The sequence below is a fragment of the Doryrhamphus excisus genome, linkage group LG6, assembly GCF_037039965.1.
Source record: "Doryrhamphus excisus strain RoL-2023G ecotype Guam linkage group LG6, RoL_Dexc_Guam_v1.1, whole genome shotgun sequence".
Lineage (NCBI taxonomy): Eukaryota > Metazoa > Chordata > Actinopteri > Syngnathiformes > Syngnathidae > Doryrhamphus > Doryrhamphus excisus.
Window position 1 is genome coordinate 7,459,721 of NC_136362.1, and position 19,296 is coordinate 7,479,016.

Consider the following 19,296-nt stretch of genomic DNA (forward strand, 5'->3'; position numbering starts at 1 on the left):
TATGTTTACAATATTGGGTAATAGGAGCGTAAAGGTGACTATAGGGGTGCTATTTAATGTCTAGAAGGCTCTAATGTTAAAAAAGCATAATTAGAAGGTTGTAAAAAGGTTTTCTACGCTTAATATGTCTTATTTTCGCTGATTATGTTTACAATATTGTGTAATAGGAGCGTAAAGGTGACTATAGGGGTGCTATTTAATGTCTAGAAGGCTCTAACGTTAAAAAGCATAATTAGAAGGTTGTAAAAAGGTTTTCTATGCTTAATATGTCTTATTTTTGCTGATTATGTTTACAATATTGGGTAATAGGAGCGTAAAGGTGACTATAGGGGTGCTATTTAATGTCTAGAAGGCTCTAATGTTAAAAAGCATAATTACAAGGTGGTAAAAAGGTGTCCGTGCGCCACAGGAGAGGGAGTGGCGATCACCTGGCATCAACTTCCAGCAAGTCCACTTCCCAGAAAGTCTCAGCCCTTTGCAGGTCTACTGCGAGGCGGAGGGAGTAACTGTACGTAACGCGTCTAAACGTTATTAATCTAAGCTCAGGCATGTCGAGCTGACTTAAGCTGGCTCCTGTTGCTGTTTTCTTAAGGACATTGTGATCTGTGAGCTCATGAAGAAGTTGGACATTCTGGGAGATAACGCCGTAAGTGTATGTTGAACTTATTTTGTACATCAGTGAGGACGCTTGATTGATGCGGTTTTCGTGTTGACTTCACATGCCTAACGGTGTTAACTGTGTCCTGCAGAATCTGTCCAATGAGGAGCAGGTGGTCGTGATTCACGCCAGGACTGTTCTCACCCTGGCAGAGAAGGTGAACACACACACACACACTTTCTGTTAAGATGATTAAATAACATCAGTCCAATGATGCCACTTCCTCAGTGGTTAGGGTCCATTGAAGTGACAAAGTCTGCACTGCAGCAGAAAATGTTGGACATCGAAAGTGAGAAGGTAGAAACATCCTCTGTGAATTATCTTCAATTCATTTGAATTGCTACGTGGGGATCAACCATGTGTGTGTGTGTGATGGTAGGATTTGTTCAGCAAGCAGAAAGGCTACCTGGATGAAGAGCTGGACTTTAGGAAGCGCTCCATGGATCAGGCTCACAAGGTAAGTTCCACTTGGCTAACTCTTCACCATCAAAGATGCAAACATCTGATGAAACGCAGAGGATCCTGGAGCTGGAGGCCATGTTGTACGAGGCGCTACGACAGCAGGACGAGTTCAGAATGGACGGGCAAAAGGTAAAAGACGATTGCGTGAGCGACACGCTGACGGATGACCAAAGGGAGGGGCTTAAGAGAGCCATGGACCAGTGGAAACGAGCTGTGATGTGCGAGCTAAGAGAACGAGATGCGCAGATCCTCAAAGAAAGAATGGATCTGCTGCAAGTCACGCAGCAGGTAAACATCGTTCTCCGCGTCCTGATTTCAATTTGCGTCTTCAACGTGATATTTGTATGTCGTAGAGGAACAAAGAGTTGGAGGAATTCATCGAATCGCAGAAACGACAAATAAAAGAGTTGGAGGAGAAGTTCCTCTTTCTGTTTTTATTCTTCTCTCTGGCCTTCATCCTCTGGTCCTAACATCTGCTGGTAGGTTTCATTCAAGTGCGTGTGAATGGTCAAGCTGAACTAAAATGAATGTAATCAAGGGCGGCATGGTGGTCTAGTGGTTAGCGCACAGACCTCACAGCTAGGAGACCAGGGTTCAATTCCACCCTCGTGTAGAGTTTGCATGTTGCAGGTACTCCCACATTCCAAAAACATGCTAGGTTAATTAGCGACTCCAAATTGTCCATAGGTATGAATGTGAGTGTGAATGGTTGTTTGTCTATATGTGCCCTGTGATTGGCTGGCGACCAGTCCAGGGTGTACCCCGAAGGGTTAGGCCCGTCTGGGGCCTAACCCACCTGGTCTGCAGGGGTGTCCAAACGTATCCACCGAGGAAAGTGGCAAGGGCCATTTTCATATTTTGTATGAGAAGTATTTGAAGAAAAAAATACTGCAAACTAGTACAAAAGTACAAACTTTGGGCTGCTCTTGATTTGCCATTTTTGCTTTTTTATTTTCCAAATATTACAACTTTCTGCTTAGAAATTTTCTTCTCGTAGTTATGACTTTATTCCTGTAATATTTTGACTTTATTCTATTAAGATAAATTTTTTTCCACAACCTAATTTCCCCAAAATGACTACTTTATTTGTTGTTTTTTATGTTTTTCATCATATTTTTTCATTAATATTTTAACTTTATGCCCTGTGATTGGCTAGCGACTAGTCCAGGGTGTACCCCGCCTCTCGCCCAAAGACAGCTGGGATAGGCTCCAGCACCCCCCGCGACCCTCGTGAGGAAAAGCGGTAGAAAATGAATGAATGTAATCAAATCTGAAAACGGCCATTTTCTTTCCCAACTAACCACAATCTCAGTGACAAACGTTTTTTCTTCAATTACTCTTTTGTCGTCTGTCTTCCAGCGTCTGTCATCTGGCAGCTGACCACTCAGCCAATCAGAAACCAGCTGACCTCAACATCTCAGAAGGCTGAGACCAAGTGACGATGGTTCCCTACTGCCTTTTGTCCCAGAATGACTGGTTTTATGTCAGAAGTACTATTTTACACTATCTGCTAGCACGAACGGATACACAGGATGTTGTGGACATTATTTTCAAAAGGTGCAAATAAAGTGAGCGTGAACAGAACTGGAGTGCGGTGCCCTTTTTGGACACGGAAAGTGATTTGCAGGATCAATTCCGGTTCCAAACATTACTGGAGAGATGCTCTATCTTGCAATGTCTTTCTTATTCCCATCCGGTTTAACTCCTTCTATTATTTTGATCACCCCGAGCATAATAGGCTGATGTACATTTGACACATTCAGGTTTTACCTCTGCAAGCCATGTCCTACTTTGATGGAGCACTACGATCCGCCCCTCCCCCGACCCCAAGTCGCTTTGAACAAACATTTACAATGGAGGTCAGTGGGTCGAGATTTGTTGTTACTGTCTATTACTGTTTTTAACTATATTTTAGGTGTTTTATTTTATTTTGATTATGAAAAATGTGTGTTTTATTTAGTGGATTAGGCGCGCATAGACATCCATGTTCATGTTCAGAACATCAACGGTAATGAGAACTGACTGTGTGTGTGTTGGTGTGTGTGCTTGGATATCACATGGCAAAAAAATGCTTTAACTATTCTACTAGCGTTTATTACAGTAAATATTTTCTGGTCCAGAGTTTAAAATGAGCACCTTTTAAAGTTTCTTACATGTTGAAAGCACTCCTCCTTGACTATTTCAAACTGAATTTATTTGTCGTTCGATAGGCAGATAGTTCTTTATCGATGAACTCGAGCGACATGAAATGGTCTTGACTGGTTCAACCCATCTCTTCCTCTTGACTGCCCTTCTTCCTCCCTTCAGACTGGTTTTAGGTCACAGAACTCACCCCGCTCACCTCATTTACTGCTCAAGCTCTTCGGCTGTCAACTTCCCAGTTCTTCAGTCCCCGACTCCGGGCTGTGGTTCAGTCTCGCCGCAAGATGTCCGAAAGGAGAATTTCACAGGACGACGATGGGGCTTCGCTGTTGTCCAAGCTGGGATCGGACTCCCCCCGGCCTAGGATGAAATACGGTGGAATGTTCTGCAGTGTGGAAGGAGCTTTTGAGAACAAAACACTGAACTTTGAGTCGCTCAGCCCGCTGACGCAGCGACGCAAATCTGAGCGCGCAGGAGGAGACGCTCCGAGGGGAGGAGGGCCGACTGTGGTGTACCCTTCCGGACACGCTCGGGACAAAATCGAGGTACCGTAAAACGGGGTTATAAGGGACGGCGGAGTAATAAGGGACAATTTTCAGGAAAATGTTTTTTTGAATGATTTGTATATACATATATATATAAATATAAATATAAGAGTATATACTTCTTTGAAAAAAACAACACAAATCAGCTTCCTGTTTAACATGAAAAGGCAGAATTACCGTACAGTACATGATGAAAAATTAATTGATCTTAAAAAATGACAAAATTAATTCCACATACAACTGTTAGGCTGGTAGAAATGATACAGCTACACCAAAGGAGCTGAAAGTCAATATTAAACAATGCTAAATGCTACTACTAGCTGCTATGCTATGCTAACTGCTATGAGTAGTACTATGAATGAAGTTGAAGTGTGGCTTGTTAACGGCATGGATACAATTTCATACGTGGGGGAGGCGGGGCACACGGGCACAAATTCTAATATTACAGTAAATGAAACTTGTGATTTTAATTAGCTTAATTAGCTGACGTGACCAAGCAGAACAAACACCCAGCGTGTTAGCAACTTACGGTGGCAGATGAATAAGACTCTGGCTAACTACCAGGATGTCGTACTGTGTAATGTAGCTCCAAGTAGACGCTCACGGAGTGACAGCAGGGACGGCCAATGAAGACGCTAGCAAAAAAACAGCTGAGCCAATCGATTAGCTGGTGGGCGGTCTCAAAGGGAAAGTCGTTTCCCGCTTCGCCCTAGGGCTTGGTTGTCTCTATTTACTATAGCCTAGCATCGTTTTTGGCTAATAAAAATGGCATGGGACCAAAACTGTCTTTAAAAAAGTTCAGGGAAACTCAAAATTATGTACGTGTGTATCCTATACAGCAGGGGTGCCCAAATTGCGGCTTGAGGCCCATTTGCAGCCCATGGCCTGTTTTTTTTGTTGAACTGCTATTGTAGATATTAAGTAAATGAATAAAAATAACAACAATGGGAATTTAAAAAAATAATAATATTCATTTGTTTTGTCACTGATAATTACACAAATCTGACACTAAGTTTGATTTTTAAATACATTTTTTTAGCCTTTCTATGAAAATTAAAATACCAAAATGGCCCCTGTATGCTTTGATTTTGTGTGGTTCTTGCTGGAAAAAAAAAATTAGATACAAAACAAATTTGACCAGAAATTTGTGTTCTTATCTATTTCCAGGGCAACTGTCTGATCATAAAAGGAGGAAAGATAGTCAACGATGACCAGTCGTTTTATGCTGATGTTTACATCGAGGACGGAACCATCAAGTACCTGTTTCATATTCATCATTCAGCTTTTATGCAGTTACACGTTTGTGTATATATTTACTTTATTAATTATGTTTGCCTCTTGAAGTGCACAAAAGAAGACGGACACATTTAACTGACACGCTTAACGCTAACAATGATTGACACTGTCCATGAAGCATGTGAGCTACAAGCGGAACGAAGCCTCTGAAGTCCTGTTCCCTTCACAGACAGATCGGGGAGAACCTGATTGTTCCCGCAGCCGTGAAAACGGTTGACGCTTATGGTCAGCTGGTCATCCCGGGAGGAATCGATGCCAACACCAACTTGCATGCCGCCCAGAAAGGTTTCTACCCCTGTGATGACTTCTACCAAGGAACCAGAGCGGCACTTGCCGGAGGAACCACCATGATCAGTCAGACTCTTACCAAATAATATCCATCATTTAAACTAAGTTGATTAGACACAATTGAAGGTAATTAATTAAATACACATTAATGGCCACAGTGGACCATGTGCTGCCGGAACCAGGGTCTAGTCTACTGTCAGCGTTTGAGGAGTGGAGGGACGCTGCTGACCAGGCGGCGTGCTGTGACTTCTCCTTCCACGTTGATGTCACGTGCTGGCATGGCCGACTTCACGAGGAGTTGGAAGTTCTTGTCAAGGACAGAGGTGAGTCCAACGTAAACTCCATGCTTTTCCCCCCTGCGAGTACGTCAGCCACCTCCTCTGGATTGTCTCAATGCCAATCTCTGACGAAGACCCCAGCAACCCTACGCAGGAAACGATCTCAAGACTCAATTACGTACCGATGGTCTGTATTTGGGTGGCTTTGGGTCGTGACCGAAGGTTTCCTCCGACCACTTCCTGCGTCACTTCCTGTAACTGACTGCCTATGATTGCTGCCAATGGTTTTAAGGATGACCCAATCATTATCCCCAAATCTGCTGGGTTGGGCTAAAACCTGTCCTACTGTCTAATTACAACATTTGTGTTGCAGGTGTTAACTCCTTCCTGTTTTTCATGACCTACAAGGACAGATACCAGAGCTCTGACTCCGAGGTAGGACAGTCTTCAGAGATTACTAGTCTTCATAATATTCAAACCGATAACCGGTGCTGAGCATGGTTGGTTGGTTCTCTGGTTACAGCTTTATGAGGCTTTCGGGTTCCTCAGGGAGCTGGGCGCCGTGGCCCAGGTACACGCGGAGAATGGTGACATTATTGATGAGGTAACCAACCAGGAAGAGGTGAACTCATAATGCCGAAAACATTCCAGAAAATAATGACTTAAAATGTCGGTGTTCTAGGAACAAAAGAGGATCCTCAGTCTTGGCATCACCGGACCTGAAGGACATGTCCTCTCTCACTCTGAAGAGGTCAGTTTTTGATCCCTCTGGAGAAACTCTCAAACTACCCAACCCAAAGTACTTACTTCGAAGGAAGTAGTACTAGTCACCATGCGAGATGTCATCTTGTGTTTCAGGTGGAAGCCGAGGCAGTCTACCGAGCTGTGACTATTGCAAAACAAACCAACTGTCCGCTTTATGTCACCAAGGTGATGAGCAAATCCGCGGCAGATGTGATTGCCAAGGCCCGCAAAAAAGGTGACATGGTTGGCCGAAGATTTGGGCCATTACGGTTTCACTTGGGTCCACAAATACCAACAATTTGGAAGGCTAACAAGGGCAATACCAACCAAACGACCGACGGTTGACACCACAACATAGCTAAAACTGGTCTTGCCTTTTGGATCCTCCATGAACTCCTCATTCTAGGGCTGTCCTACCTAGTCAGACTGCCGTTTGTCCGACCAATCCATTGAGCACGAACTCATAAATTCTGCTTGAATGCGGGGTGAAACATTTTCCAAGACAACCTGAACATCTCAAACATTGGTTGGCAGGCATTGTGGTGTACGGGGAGCCAATCACAGCCAGCCTGGCGGTGGACGGTTCTCACTATTGGTCCAAAGACTGGGCTACAGCTGCTGCCCTTGTTATGAGCCCGCCTCTCAACCCTGATCCTTCAACTCCGCAGTACCTAAGCTCTCTCTTGGCATGGTTTGTGTACTTTGTATGACTCCAACTTTATATGGATGAGACATAAGTTCACGACAGTATATCATTCTTTCCAGTGGTGACCTCCAGGTGACCTCCAGTGCTCATGCTAGCTTCTCCACTGCTCAAAAGGCAGTCGGTAAAGATGATTTTACTCTTATACCAGAAGGAACCAATGGAATTGAGGAGAGGATGTCGGTGGTTTGGGACAGAATTGTGGTGAGATAAGATTTTATCGACATAGACAGTTTTTAATGCCATTGCTAACGTTCTTGTTTTTGTTTCTGTATACACATTTCTATGTAGTGCACCGGGAAGATTGATGAGAATGACTTTGTTGCCATGACAAGTACCAATGCCGCAAAACTCTTCAACCTTTACCCTCGCAAAGGTACTTAATCACCCTCTAAGCATGATGACTTCAATGTCAATGTGATTTTGGGAATATTGAGATTGTTTTGACACCAAGGTCTCTAGCCAACGGATTTACCATCGGGGAACATCGGACTGACTCGCGACTATACAGTTGCACGAGTACAACTACAACGATGTCTTTTGTGTTTGTAAACAGGACGAATTGCTGTTGGCTCTGATGCCGACATCGTCATTTGGAACCCAAAAGACACCAAAACTGTTTCTGCAAAAACTCACAACCTGGTAAGAACACATCCCGATCCTTAACTTGCTCTACGTGAAAACCTTAATGTGCTTTCCACTGGAATGGTAGACCGTGGAAGTGAACGTCCTCGAGGGTTTGGAGCTTCATGGTGTTGCCTCAGTGGTGATATGCGGTGGCCGAGTGGTTCTGGAGGATGGAAAACTAAATGTAACAGAAGGATCAGGGCGCTTCATTCCGAGAAAAGCCTTCCCCGACAATGCGTACCGGAGGATCAGAGCCCGCAGCAAGGTAAACCGATGCAACCACGGATATCAAACCGATTGACCTGCCACTTGTTACTTGTACATTCAGATGGCAGAGAATCTCAGTGTTCCTCGTGGGATCTATGAAGGTCCGGTCCATGATGTAATGAGTATGATCAAAACGATGGTGCCCACACTGACCGCCGCAGGACCCCCTTGTTCTATCAACCAGAATTGCCCCCGAAACCTCCATCAATCAGGATTTACTTTAGCAGGTAGGACGCTATGTTTAATTCCCAATAACAACTACAGCTATTACTCTAACATTCTCATCTTTGTTCCACACAGGAGCTCAAGTGGATGATCATGTTCCCCGACGGTCTGTACAGAGGATTGTGGCGCCGCCCGGGGGACGATCAAACATCACATCCCTCTCTTAAATAATAACTGTCGTTTCAAATATTGTGGCTTAAAATCAATATGCATGCAATTAGTGAACAAGATACATACCAACTAGTAACCCTACATTTCCATATGAACCCCCCCTCCAAGTAGAAAACACCCCTAACCCAAAACCCTCACAACTCAATAGCATTGATCTATTATATTACTATACAAGCGTGTGGCAAGCTAATCAAATGAGAAAAACCATATGTTTTTAACAATAGGTACTGTATGTGTTATGTAGTATTCTACACTTGTCAGTAGGTGTCAGTAATGTTACATTGATCAGACAACAGATCATATGATCATATGATTCTCCCAATTATTCTGTCTCATTTTTATTTATTAGCGGTAATACAGTGTAAGGCGTATAAGGGTGTTATTTCATATCTAGAGGGTTCTAATGTTAAAAACTGTATTTAGAAGGTCATAAACAGGTCTATTGCATTTATTGCAATAAACATTCATTCATTCATTTTCTACCGCTTTTTCCTCGCGAGGGTCGCGGGGGGTGCTGGAGCCTATCCCAGCTGTCTTTGGGCAAGAGGCGGGGTACACCCTGCATGTACGAGCTCGTGTTGTCCAGTGTTTTGGCTACATTTGCTTTTTCACATGCTTTTTCACAGATATCCAATCGATCAATTAATCGATCGATCGATTAATTAGCTGATTCAGGGGCATTAGACAAGCAAACCCAAAGCAGTGAAGACACTGGAGTGTCCAAACAAATTCATTCATTTTCTACCGCTTATCCTCACGAGGGTCGCGGGGGGTGCTGAAGCCTATCCCAGCTGTCTTTGAACGAGAGGCGGGGTACACCCTGGACTGGTCGCCAGCCAATCACAGGGCACATAAAGACAAACAACCATTCACACTCACATTCATACCTATGGACAATTTGGAGTCACCAATTAACCTAGCATGTTTTTTTTGGAATGTGGGAGGAAACCGGAGTACCCGGAGAAAACCCACGCATGCACAGGGAGAACATGCAAACTCCACACAGAGATGGCCGAGAGTGGGATTGAACTCGGGTCTCCTAGCTGTGAGGTCTTGGTGCCAAATGTGTAAATGTGCAAATATACCAGTGTACAGTGACAGTTATGATGTCGTCACTACCAACAGCACTAAATTCATCACATAGCAACTTAACACCCAAAAGGTGCACCTGATACAAACATGTATCAGGTACACCCTGGACTGGTGGCCAGCCAATCACAGGGCACATATAGACAAACAACCATTCACACTCACATTCATACCTATGGACAATTTGGAGTCGCTAATTAACCTAGCATGTTTTTTTTGGAATGTGGGAGGAAACCGGAGTACTCGGAGAAAACCCACACATGCACGGGGAGAACATGCAAACTCCACACAGAGATGGCCGAGGGTGGAATTGAACCCAGGTCTCCTAGCTGTGAGGTCTGTGCGCTAACCACTCGACCACCGTGCCGCCTGCAATAAACATAATACATAATACATACATAAAATGGAGTCGGGTGTTGCACTGGCAACGTTCTCAAAGTGAAAGCTTCCATTCAGAATTCCATATGTTCTGGTAAGACAATAATGGGCGATGGATAGAAACATCTAACTGGTCCACTGCAGGTACAAAAGCAAGAGAAAGAGCGAGGCGGTGACCAGGTAGAAGAAGAAGAAGGCTTTGTTGATTTTGGACACCAGACTCGCCGCCTTTCCTCTGTCTTCTCTGCAGTTCCGTTGCACGCTCAGCGTCCTCTGGAGCTCCTTCAGCTCGTCCATGACGAGCAGTAACGCCTGGGATTCCGCGCTGAGCAAGCCGTTGTTCGCCTGCACGTCATCGGTGGAATACGCCCTTTATTGATACATCATTTGGTTTCCTAAAGAGATGAACTAGGGATGCTTTACCTCCTCGACAACAGGTAGCATCTCGTGCTGTTTCTCGCCACCGGACACGCACGTGCACAAAGATCCAGACTGTCGTTTATCTTCTAAAAAGGTCAAACTGGTGACAGTGATGGGATTTTTTTGTTATAAGGCAAACTTGACAGTAAAGTATCTCACCCGTTGTGTTGGATTTATCTATGGTGGCTTTTCTCGCTTTATCTACACAGCGAGCCAGCTTCTCCATGGCGACCCCTTCCATCAGGTAGGTCATGAGGATGGTCTCCAGCAGGCTGAGCAGCATCAGGGCGAAAATGACAATGCAGTAGGTGGCTTAGAGAAAGACAAGAAAACACAACTGTTGGCAATTTTGGCGTGTGATCAATGAGGAGGGTCAATGAAGGTTCGGATTATGGTTGAAGGTTGAGGGTTGAGGTTAGCGGAGTGGGATTGGGATGAGTTAGGATTAGGATATACCTAACCTAAGCTACAGTTTGAGCTTCCACTCTTCTGGGTGTGATTTTGGCGTAAGTCTGTGGACATTTTTGTTCATTTGGGTCAAAAGACTATTTATGGCTGGCTCGCCAACTTTGTTTCCCAGATTAGAAGGTACGGTTTGAGATTGGGTTAGAGTTACGGTTCAGGCTATGATTAGGGTTGATTTAAGATATCTGTGATTTTGTGAATTGTGTGAATTTTTGGACATTTGTGAGGTCAAAAGTCTCTGGATTGGCTGGCTAGCCATCTTTGTTGTTGTTAGTCGGAACAAAATAGGGTGTTCTTAAAATACTGCCGAGAGGCTGGTCATCTAGTCCGATGAATTCAATGATTTTTCAGGTTATTTGCTTTAGACTTCTTACTGTCCTGCATATAGGGCTAGTGTTTTGGCTACATTTGCTTTTTCACAGATATCCAGTCGATCAATTAATCGATTGATCAATTAATTAGCTGATTCAAGGGCATTAGACAAGCAAACCCAAAGCAGTGAAGACACTGACAAGACAATTTGGAGTCGCTAATTAACCTAGCATGTTTTTGGAATCTTGGAGGAAATCGGAAACCCGGAGAAAACCCCCGCATGCACGGGGAGAACATGCAAACTCCACACAGAGATGACCGAGAGTGGAATTGAACTCGGGTCTCCTCGCTGTAAGGCCTGGGTGCCAAATATGTAAATGTACAAATATACCAGTGTACAGTGACAGTTATGATGTCGTCACTACCAACAGCACTAAATTCATCACACAGCAACTTAACACCCAAAAGGTGCACCTGATACAAACCCTGGACTGGTGGCCAGCCAATCACAGGGCACATATAGACAAACAACCATTCACACTCACATTCATACCTATAGACAATTTGGAGCCGCTAATTAACCTAGCATGTTTTTTTTTGGAATGTGGGAGGAAACCGGAGTACCCGGAGAAAACCCACGCATACACGGGGGAGAACATGCAAACTCCACACAGAGATGGCCGAGGGTGGGATTGAACCCTGGTCTCCTAGCTGTGAGGTCTGCGCGCTAACCACTCGACCGCCGTGCTGAAAAATGCTCTTCCAGCCAATCGTGTACCTATGAGCGGCGTTTTGTTGGACATGGAGGGCAGGATGTCATTGAGGATGAGCAGCAGAACGGAGATGGCAAGGAGCACCGTCACCTTGAAGCTCAACTTCTCACCACTCTGGTCCGGGATGAAGTAGGAGGCCAGGTCCAGGCACAGGAAGAAGAGGATTGGTATCAGAAAGTTGATGACGTGCAGGAGCGGACGCCTTTTGATGACAAACTGCAAGGCCAAGAGTAAATGAGTGTGTGGTTGTATCGTAATTAAAGGATTCTGTTACATTTGTCACGTTTGGTTTGGTTCGGTTAAGACAGGGGTTGGCAACCTTTACTTTGAAAAAAGCCATTTTACCTGCTTGCCCACTAAGAAAAATAGCCCGAAGCCACAAAACATACATTTAAAACAACGTTGGAAGGAATATGGGGGTATCAAAGTAGTTCAGATAAGAAAAGACGAGTTGGAGTACTCTTGCTAGTATTGGAGGTAAACTTACATAAATGTACATAAGTGTAAACTACTGTAAACTGATTTCGCAAACACGTTCCCATGCAGCTGTTTTTTAAATGATCTCTAATTTATTTTTTAGAAATGTCAAATAGCTCTGGGAAAGTATTACTTATTTTCCTTCATGTTTCTGCTCATCCTTGTGCTCATCCAATCACCAGTCAGAACTCAGGATGCATTCATGGTCTCACACAAAGTTGGATTTTTTTTAAACTCATTACAAAAACGTGCATTTTCCCCACTCGGGTGTTAAAAAATCTTCAAACATTGCAAAGGGAGCCATAAGAAAGAGGCCGAAGAGCCACATGCGACTCTGGAGCCGCAGGTTGCTGACCCCTGGGTTAAGATAAACTCTGCTAGACAGGTTTGTTCTTATCCTGCCCTAAGTTTAAGTACTTTGGGGTCTTGTGAGGGAAGTGAGGGATTCATTTTGGGGAAGAGGGAGCTGAGTCGAAAGGCAAAGCTCTCAATTTACAGGTCGATATGCGTTCCAACCCTCAACTGTGGTTTTGGGTAGGGGACGAAAAGACAAAAGTTTTTCTCCGTGGGGCGTTTGGGCTCTCCCTTAGAGGTCAGGTGAGAAGCACTCCCATTTGGGGGAAACTCATTGAAAGAAGTCAGATGAAGTGTCTTGGAAAACTGGTCAGGATGACTCCTGGACGCCTCCTTGGGGAGGTGTTCAGGGTACGTCCAACCAATAGGAGGCCTCGGGGAAGACCCAGGACATCTTGGAGAGACTAAGCCTGGGGGGGACAATGTAGTCAGGAAGAGGGGAGCCTGGATACGATGGATGGTTGGCCAAAAATATTGGCATGCCAGAGATGCCGATGTTTTATGGCTAAAAATGTGACTGCGTTTGGCAACGTCTGTATGGAATACAAACAAATGTATACAGCCAAGACTAAAAACTTTGCTTCTTCCTACTCCTTTTGGACACATGGAACAGTGAATGGAATTATGGACTGTATTCCCTTGTATCCCTTGTCCCATTACTATTACCAAAACATTAGCGTGAAAGTTGACCAGAGTACCAAAGTGTAAACACAGCCGACCACGCTTAAGCGGAACCAAACAGCGAATGGCGGGTATGTCCTACGGTGAACACCAGCTGCTCCCACACACGTTCATCAAAAGTCAGATTGTAGCTGGTGACGGACAAATGCAGGAATTCCCATTCTCCCTGAGATTGCAGCAACTCTTTGGAATACTCGGTCGCCCGTGACGAGTTGACCACAGGGATGACTCTCAGCTGATCGTCTGTGTGGACAGCAGACAGGAAAGAAAATGTCGAGAAAAAGTTGAGGGGTCACAAGCAATATTTGGTATCAAAATGCTTACAGCAAAGAGATGCCGATCCGAGTGACATGTTGCACTGCTGAGTATCGAAGGGGAACTTGTGCACGTCCATCTTGCATGTGCTCACCACCCTTATGTCCTGCTCGAAGATGACCTTTCCGTTGTGGTGTATGAGCAGGTAAAGGCTGGGATGGGAGTTGTCCTTCTCTGTCCTGACGCGGGCGCACAAACACAATCACGTCCTGTTTGCCGACAGATATGCCCGCATTGTCCCCACTGATAAAAGCTGTGTTTACTCCCATTATGGTTTATCATATTAGGATCATTTAGTGAACGTGTACACAAGGAGGCTTTCTTTGTCTCATATTTGTCTGGACATATCTGTCATTTTCACATTTAACATTAAACAACACAAATGCCTCAATACCTATTCACTTCTACTTCAAAGGCAATTTGAGCCGACAGTGGAGCCCCTCTTTTCACGGGGGAATACGTGCCATGACCACCAAAACCACAATCATTTCATACAGCCATAAAACTTTTTTCACAACTTTTTTGGTTTTGACCAAAAATCCCCAAACTCTGTGGTACTGTTAGTGACGATTAGCGAATTTATGGGGATTCGCTGTATTATTCACTATATTACACGCTAACGAATGATCTGCGTGATCGATCGATAGCGCTTTGCCCGAAATGTATCCATCGTTAGCGCACAAATCGAATTCTGCGCTCACAATGGATATAAACTGCCTTGCGCTGGAGACCGATGCTTTGACACTGCGCTGACGATATAATGACAATCGTTGATCTGCTAATTGATCTGTGCAATATTAAGGGCTCTAAATGCGATATACTAAGTTCTATGTGAAGTATTTCCATGATGCCTCATATTAACTCACTTTAACTCAAGATCTCAGTGTATAGACTGGTCATATATCTCATCTCGTTTCATATTATCTGCATACTGTACTTGTATATAACTCTTGATTGTATATAACTGTTGATTTTGTTAATACTTGGGTTGTTTATATTGTTTATTTTTTTATATTGTGTATTTTGTACTGCTTAACTGATTTTGCACTCTTGCTGCTGTGCAATGCAAATTTCCCCACTGAGGGACGAATAAAGGCATATCTTATCTTATCTTATCTTAATTGCATACAATGACAGGGTTAGGGGTTAGGGTCAGGGTCAGGGTCAGGGGTTAGGGTTCACACTCCCCCCGCCGAGAACGGTAACAAAGTGAACTGCTTGACAATTAATCAATTTAATAATTTGAAATTTGCATGCATCGACTTCTTGTTGATTCTTGTAAGTAACAACGCTCAGCGCTGCCATCTGTTGGCATCTAAACAAACTACACACATCCATCCCGGGCGGAGTAATATACCATCGATCGTGAGCGCAGAAATTCGATCGATTTGTGCGCTAACGATGGATCCATCGCGCAGATCCATTGTTGCTAACTTGCTATCATAACAGCAGCTACGGTATAATGTTTTAAAAGTGTGTCCAGTATAAACATTATAAACTCTTTTATTTAGTACTGACAAGGAATTAGAAAAAGCTTTTTGGACTCAGTAACCCAAACTGGCAACATTGTAGCTACAGCTAGCATTAGCTTACTTTATTTGTGTCTTTGCTTCTGTTACCATCATTTTGATCCTTTTTAGAAAGTGAGTCAGTTCCTTATTTTGTAAAAGAAGAAGTAATGTAGCACACAAGCAAAATAATGTTATCAAATGTCCTTTAAATGAGCTAGCAGGCAGGGAGTTGAAGATGTTTGTAAACTTGATGGCGTGCTGTAGCTACTAGCTAGTAATGTAGCTACTAGCTACTAGCTAGTAATGTAGCTACTAGCTAGTAATGTAGCTACTAGCTACTAGCTAGTAATGTAGCTACTAGCTAGTAATGTAGCTACTAGCTACTAGCTAGTAATGTAGCTACTAGCTAGTAATGTAGCTACTAGCTACTAGCTAGTAATGTAGCTACTAGCTAGTAATGTAGCTACTAGCTACTAGCTAGTAATGTAGCTACTAGCTAGTAATGTAGCTACTAGCTACTAGCTAGTAATGTAGCTACTAGCTAGTAATGTAGCTACTAGCTAGTAATGTAGCTACTAGCTAGTAATGTAGCTACTAGCTACTAGCTAGTAATGTAGCTACTAGCTAGTAATGTAGCTACTAGCTACTAGCTAGTAATGTAGCTACTAGCTAGTAATGTAGCTACTAGCTAGTAATGTAGCTACTAGCTACTAGCTAGTAATGTAGCTACTAGCTAGTAATGTAGCTACTAGCTACTAGCTAGTAATGTAGCTACTAGCTAGTAATGTAGCTACTAGCTACTAGCTAGTAATGTAGCTACTAGCTAGTAATGTAGCTACTAGCTACTAGCTAGTAATGTAGCTACTAGCTAGTAATGTAGCTACTAGCTACTAGCTAGTAATGTAGCTACTAGCTAGTAATGTAGCTACTAGCTAGTAATGTAGCTACTAGCTAGTAGCTAGTAATGTAGCTACTAGCTAGTAATGTAGCTACTAGCTACTAGCTAGTAATGTAGCTACTAGCTAGTAATGTAGCTACTAGCTACTAGCTAGTAATGTAGCTACTAGCTAGTAATGTAGCTACTAGCTACTAGCTAGTAATGTAGCTACTAGCTAGTAATGTAGCTACTAGCTACTAGCTAGTAATGTAGCTACTAGCTAGTAATGTAGCTACTAGCTAGTAATGTAGCTACTAGCTAGTAATGTAGCTACTAGCTACTAGCTAGTAATGTAGCTACTAGCTACTAGCTAGTAATGTAGCTACTAGCTAGTAATGTAGCTAGTAGCTACTAGCTAGTAATGTAGCTAGGAAACAATATGGACGCCCTTGTCTTGTGTGTGCTATGAACTTTGAGGATTTCTCTTGTGTGGACTTTAGACTCACATCTCCTGGATGAAGATGTCTGGTTTCCACAGCACGTCGCTAGGAATGGAAAGCTCTGTGATTCCGCAAAACTGGGCGGGGTCCCAAAAGATGCGCTCATCGTGCCAAACCTGTAAGTTGACCATATTTATGATTACCAGATGAAAATACTACATTGTTTTGTTAAAGCAGGGGTGTCACAGTTTTGGTTCTGGTGCAAAATAACATGAATTTTGTAACGCAGCCCCACACTTCCGGTTGTCGTCTTGGCGCCGCGGGTCACAACCTCTTACTTCCGGGGTCATGCTTGTCATTCTTCCTCTCTTGCTGCTCGTCACCGTCGCTGACGTGCTTTATCGGCTTTATCGTGCTTAAAATGCTGAATCTACCTAAATCACTACACAAAATCCACGAAAGGAAAGAAATTGCTAGTAACGTCCACTCAGCGGTGAGTCAAACTTTATTTATAAACGTTATGAATCGCCGCGGCACCGCACTCGTTCAAGAGTTGTATCAATTTCATGGCTAATCTACCACAGCGGCAACCCAGGTGGGCGTGACTCGTTAAATGTCCGCATTTTACAAACGGCCCCATTAATGTAGTTTATTTTACAGCCGAACAGGCTGCCGAAATACATTGTTTAAGATGAACCCTCGTTTGTTAGTTTTCTTATTTTTGTTTTTGGTGTTTTGTTACTTTTTGATATGCTGCCCAAATGACTGGGTAGTGTTGAATTGGAAATGCATGAGATTGTTTCTCAACGAAACCTAACTGAACCATTGAATATTTAATTGTAATGTTATTGAATGTATATATAATTGAACTATATTGATACCTAGAGTGCACTTGTGATTTGATGTGATCTTGGTGACTCATACTGAGGCTATTATATTGATAATGCATGAATTGATGGCCATGTAATTGTTTCTTGACCTTGTGTAGGTCAGATTTTTACACCAACCTCTATGATAATCCACACCTGAAGGCGACACGCATGATCGTGAGCTAACCACACCCCACTTTGCGGTAGAAACAATGTAACCCTTTTCCTTTTGGATACCCTAGGAGACCCTAGGAGTCCAAGTATCTACGTATATACCCTGTACACGGCTAACGCTTTATTTTTGTGTGTATATATATATATAAATAATTACAACTACGAAAAGCATTTTATTCACACGCTGACGCTCCAGTAGTTGAACCATCTTCTGAGTGCTAAAGTGCCCTAAATTAGCCGCGGTCGGCCCCTAGTCCCTGTAGTGCGTTACAATTGATTATTAATGTGTGACATTATTACTGGATAGGTACTTCCTTTGTCTCCTATAATACAAATTTAAGGTGTAGATGTTTTGTTTGGATAGCTTAGCATTAGGGCAAGTGTTGAAATTATTAATTCATTGAAAAAGTGATTAACATGATTAAAATGTGTAATCATTTGACAGCATATATTGATTTACATTGTATTGGTTTTAGCAGCTTATGTGCAAAATGTATGAAAGTACCCCCCCCCTGCACTTAGTGGAAACATTTTGAACTCAACAATCAGGACTCACCATGGACGTCCAGATAAACGGGATGAAGGTTTGCGTTTTCTCAATCTGTGAACAAACAGGAGTTGGGGAAAAAGTCTCGGGGATGAATTCCATGTCAAGTTTTAGGGGGAACCTACCACGCCCAGGATGGCATAAAGGATGACGTTGAGCTCCACCACCGTGGGGTGAGTGTGGTCCAGAACGGGCCGCGTCAGCTGAAAAGCTTTGATGTTGGTGGTCATATTGAGGTGGTCCACGACGTCCTGGTAGCTGCATACTCGGTCACGGGCGGCCATTCCCAAGGCTGAGGACGGTTACTTAATGTAGCTTTAACATTCAAATCTATGATTAGTGTGTGTGTGTGTGTGTTACCTGAGAAGATGAGAACCGCTAAGACGACGGTCATGGTCATTGTGCGACACGAGCCACACTGTGATGCAGCACCAGAGTTTGAAAAATCCCGAGCTACGAAACCCCGCCCACTGAGAACAGCATGTAATGACGTTATATACTTACACGCCAAAGAGGCGGGTGTGACATGCATGTCATTTTATTGCTTCAAAGGCTGCAGGACAGGAAAGTTGAACTGCAGCAGATGTACACACTTTTACTGTAACACAAACTAGAACACACAAAAAAAAACAATTAGAGCGACACTTGAGCACCGGAACCACAACGTAATGACATTACGCGCGCGGATCCCATTTAAAACCTTTTCAGCTGGCTAACTAGGAAGCCAAAGTAGTTCTTCTCAATGATATCAATAAACTCCACAATCATCTCGACGACAAGAATATTAAAGATACACAACTCCCGAAGCCGTGAATGCAGCTGGAAGTCGACAACAATCAGGTTTGCGCATTTGGAAGTGAGCCCTGAAAGAAGTATTCTTGGCCTAAATTAAGCATTTAAATAGCTAAATGAAGTAAAATACAACTTTGAGGCATTCAGAAGATGCATTCAAAGACGCTGTTATATGTAGAATTCTACAGTGGTCACTAGGTAACAGTAATATTAATGTGATGTTGGGTGAGACACACAAGCACCAGAATCAATCTTCAGAACAACAAAAAATAACTTTTTATTGCAGGTTCGAAAGCTCTCACAACAGGCATCGCGCAGGTGTCTGCGGATGTAACCCACCCCAAGCTAAAACTCCACTTTACAAATTCCAACATCGCCACCGGAACACATTTACTGTACGGCAACACACAAGCATG

General features: G+C 43.4%; 4 protein-coding genes across 10 annotated transcripts in view; 2 read left to right on the forward strand and 2 right to left on the reverse strand.

Moving 5' to 3' along the window:
- jakmip3 (Janus kinase and microtubule interacting protein 3) overlaps positions 1–3,096 on the forward strand; it is an 11,408-nt gene extending 8,312 nt beyond the window's left edge. Inside the window, exons 16-23 of one of the 6 annotated variants that reach the window (XM_058066669.2) lie at positions 410–508; positions 593–652; positions 750–815; positions 887–955; positions 1,038–1,115; positions 1,175–1,408; positions 1,474–1,599; positions 2,480–3,096. In XM_058066669.2, the coding sequence (XP_057922652.2) occupies positions 410–508; positions 593–652; positions 750–815; positions 887–955; positions 1,038–1,115; positions 1,175–1,408; positions 1,474–1,590 (723 nt within the window). In that variant the 3' untranslated portion in view covers positions 1,591–1,599; positions 2,480–3,096. The remainder of the gene's footprint in view (positions 1–409; positions 509–592; positions 653–749; positions 816–886; positions 956–1,037; positions 1,116–1,174; positions 1,409–1,473; positions 1,600–2,479) is intronic. The other 5 variants (XM_058066670.2, XM_058066671.2, XM_058066673.2 and 2 more) reach the window with 5 other exon arrangements.
- Positions 1–4,395, reverse strand: part of LOC131125281 (rac GTPase-activating protein 1) — a 19,747-nt gene extending 15,352 nt beyond the window's left edge. The window contains exons 1-2 of the mRNA XM_058066676.2: positions 4,337–4,395; positions 3,462–3,622 (exon numbers count right to left, since the gene is read on the reverse strand). Coding sequence (XP_057922659.2) covers positions 3,462–3,466 — 5 coding nt within the window. The 5' untranslated portion in view covers positions 3,467–3,622; positions 4,337–4,395. The remainder of the gene's footprint in view (positions 1–3,461; positions 3,623–4,336) is intronic.
- Positions 3,154–9,047, forward strand: LOC131125280 (dihydropyrimidinase-related protein 2-like). Of its 2 annotated transcripts, none has more exons than XM_078791340.1 (15): positions 3,154–3,807; positions 4,975–5,063; positions 5,273–5,457; positions 5,550–5,714; positions 6,043–6,104; positions 6,193–6,273; positions 6,352–6,420; positions 6,600–6,648; positions 6,948–7,104; positions 7,179–7,320; positions 7,408–7,492; positions 7,673–7,758; positions 7,829–8,008; positions 8,072–8,237; positions 8,311–9,047. In XM_078791340.1, the coding sequence occupies exons 1-15, from the start codon at positions 3,547–3,549 to the stop codon at positions 8,400–8,402; spliced, it is 1,869 nt and encodes a 622-aa protein (XP_078647466.1). In that variant the 5' UTR covers positions 3,154–3,546; the 3' UTR covers positions 8,403–9,047. The 2 variants fall into 2 exon arrangements, with proteins under 2 accessions (XP_078647466.1, XP_057922658.2); XM_058066675.2 differs by having other exon boundaries at positions 3,155–3,807; positions 6,528–6,648; positions 8,311–9,046.
- LOC131124802 (5-hydroxytryptamine receptor 3C-like) lies at positions 8,580–16,824 on the reverse strand. Its single transcript, XM_078791341.1, has 8 exons — positions 16,794–16,824; positions 16,565–16,674; positions 13,680–13,849; positions 13,438–13,598; positions 11,849–12,059; positions 10,453–10,605; positions 10,297–10,379; positions 8,580–10,218 (listed from the first exon to the last, which is right to left on the reverse strand). Coding segments are annotated over exons 2-8 (999 nt in total). The 5' UTR covers positions 16,567–16,674; positions 16,794–16,824; the 3' UTR covers positions 8,580–9,999.
- Between the last annotated feature and the right edge of the window lie 2,472 nt (positions 16,825–19,296).

Coding starts and splice junctions, on each gene's coding strand:
- LOC131124802 (XM_078791341.1), bottom strand. Junction 13,599..13,679: donor CGGATCGGCATCTCTTTGCT/GTAAGCATTTTG, acceptor CTGTCCACACAG/ACGATCAGCTGAGAGTCATC. Junction 10,219..10,296: donor TGCTACCTGTTGTCGAGGAG/GTAAAGCATCCC, acceptor GATGACGTGCAG/GCGAACAACGGCTTGCTCAG.
- LOC131125280 (XM_058066675.2), top strand. CDS start 3,547: ATGTCCGAAAGGAGAATTTCACAGGACGACGATGGGGCTTCGCTGTTG. Junction 7,105..7,178: donor CTAAGCTCTCTCTTGGCATG/GTTTGTGTACTT, acceptor CATTCTTTCCAG/TGGTGACCTCCAGGTGACCT. Junction 8,009..8,071: donor GGATCAGAGCCCGCAGCAAG/GTAAACCGATGC, acceptor TTGTACATTCAG/ATGGCAGAGAATCTCAGTGT.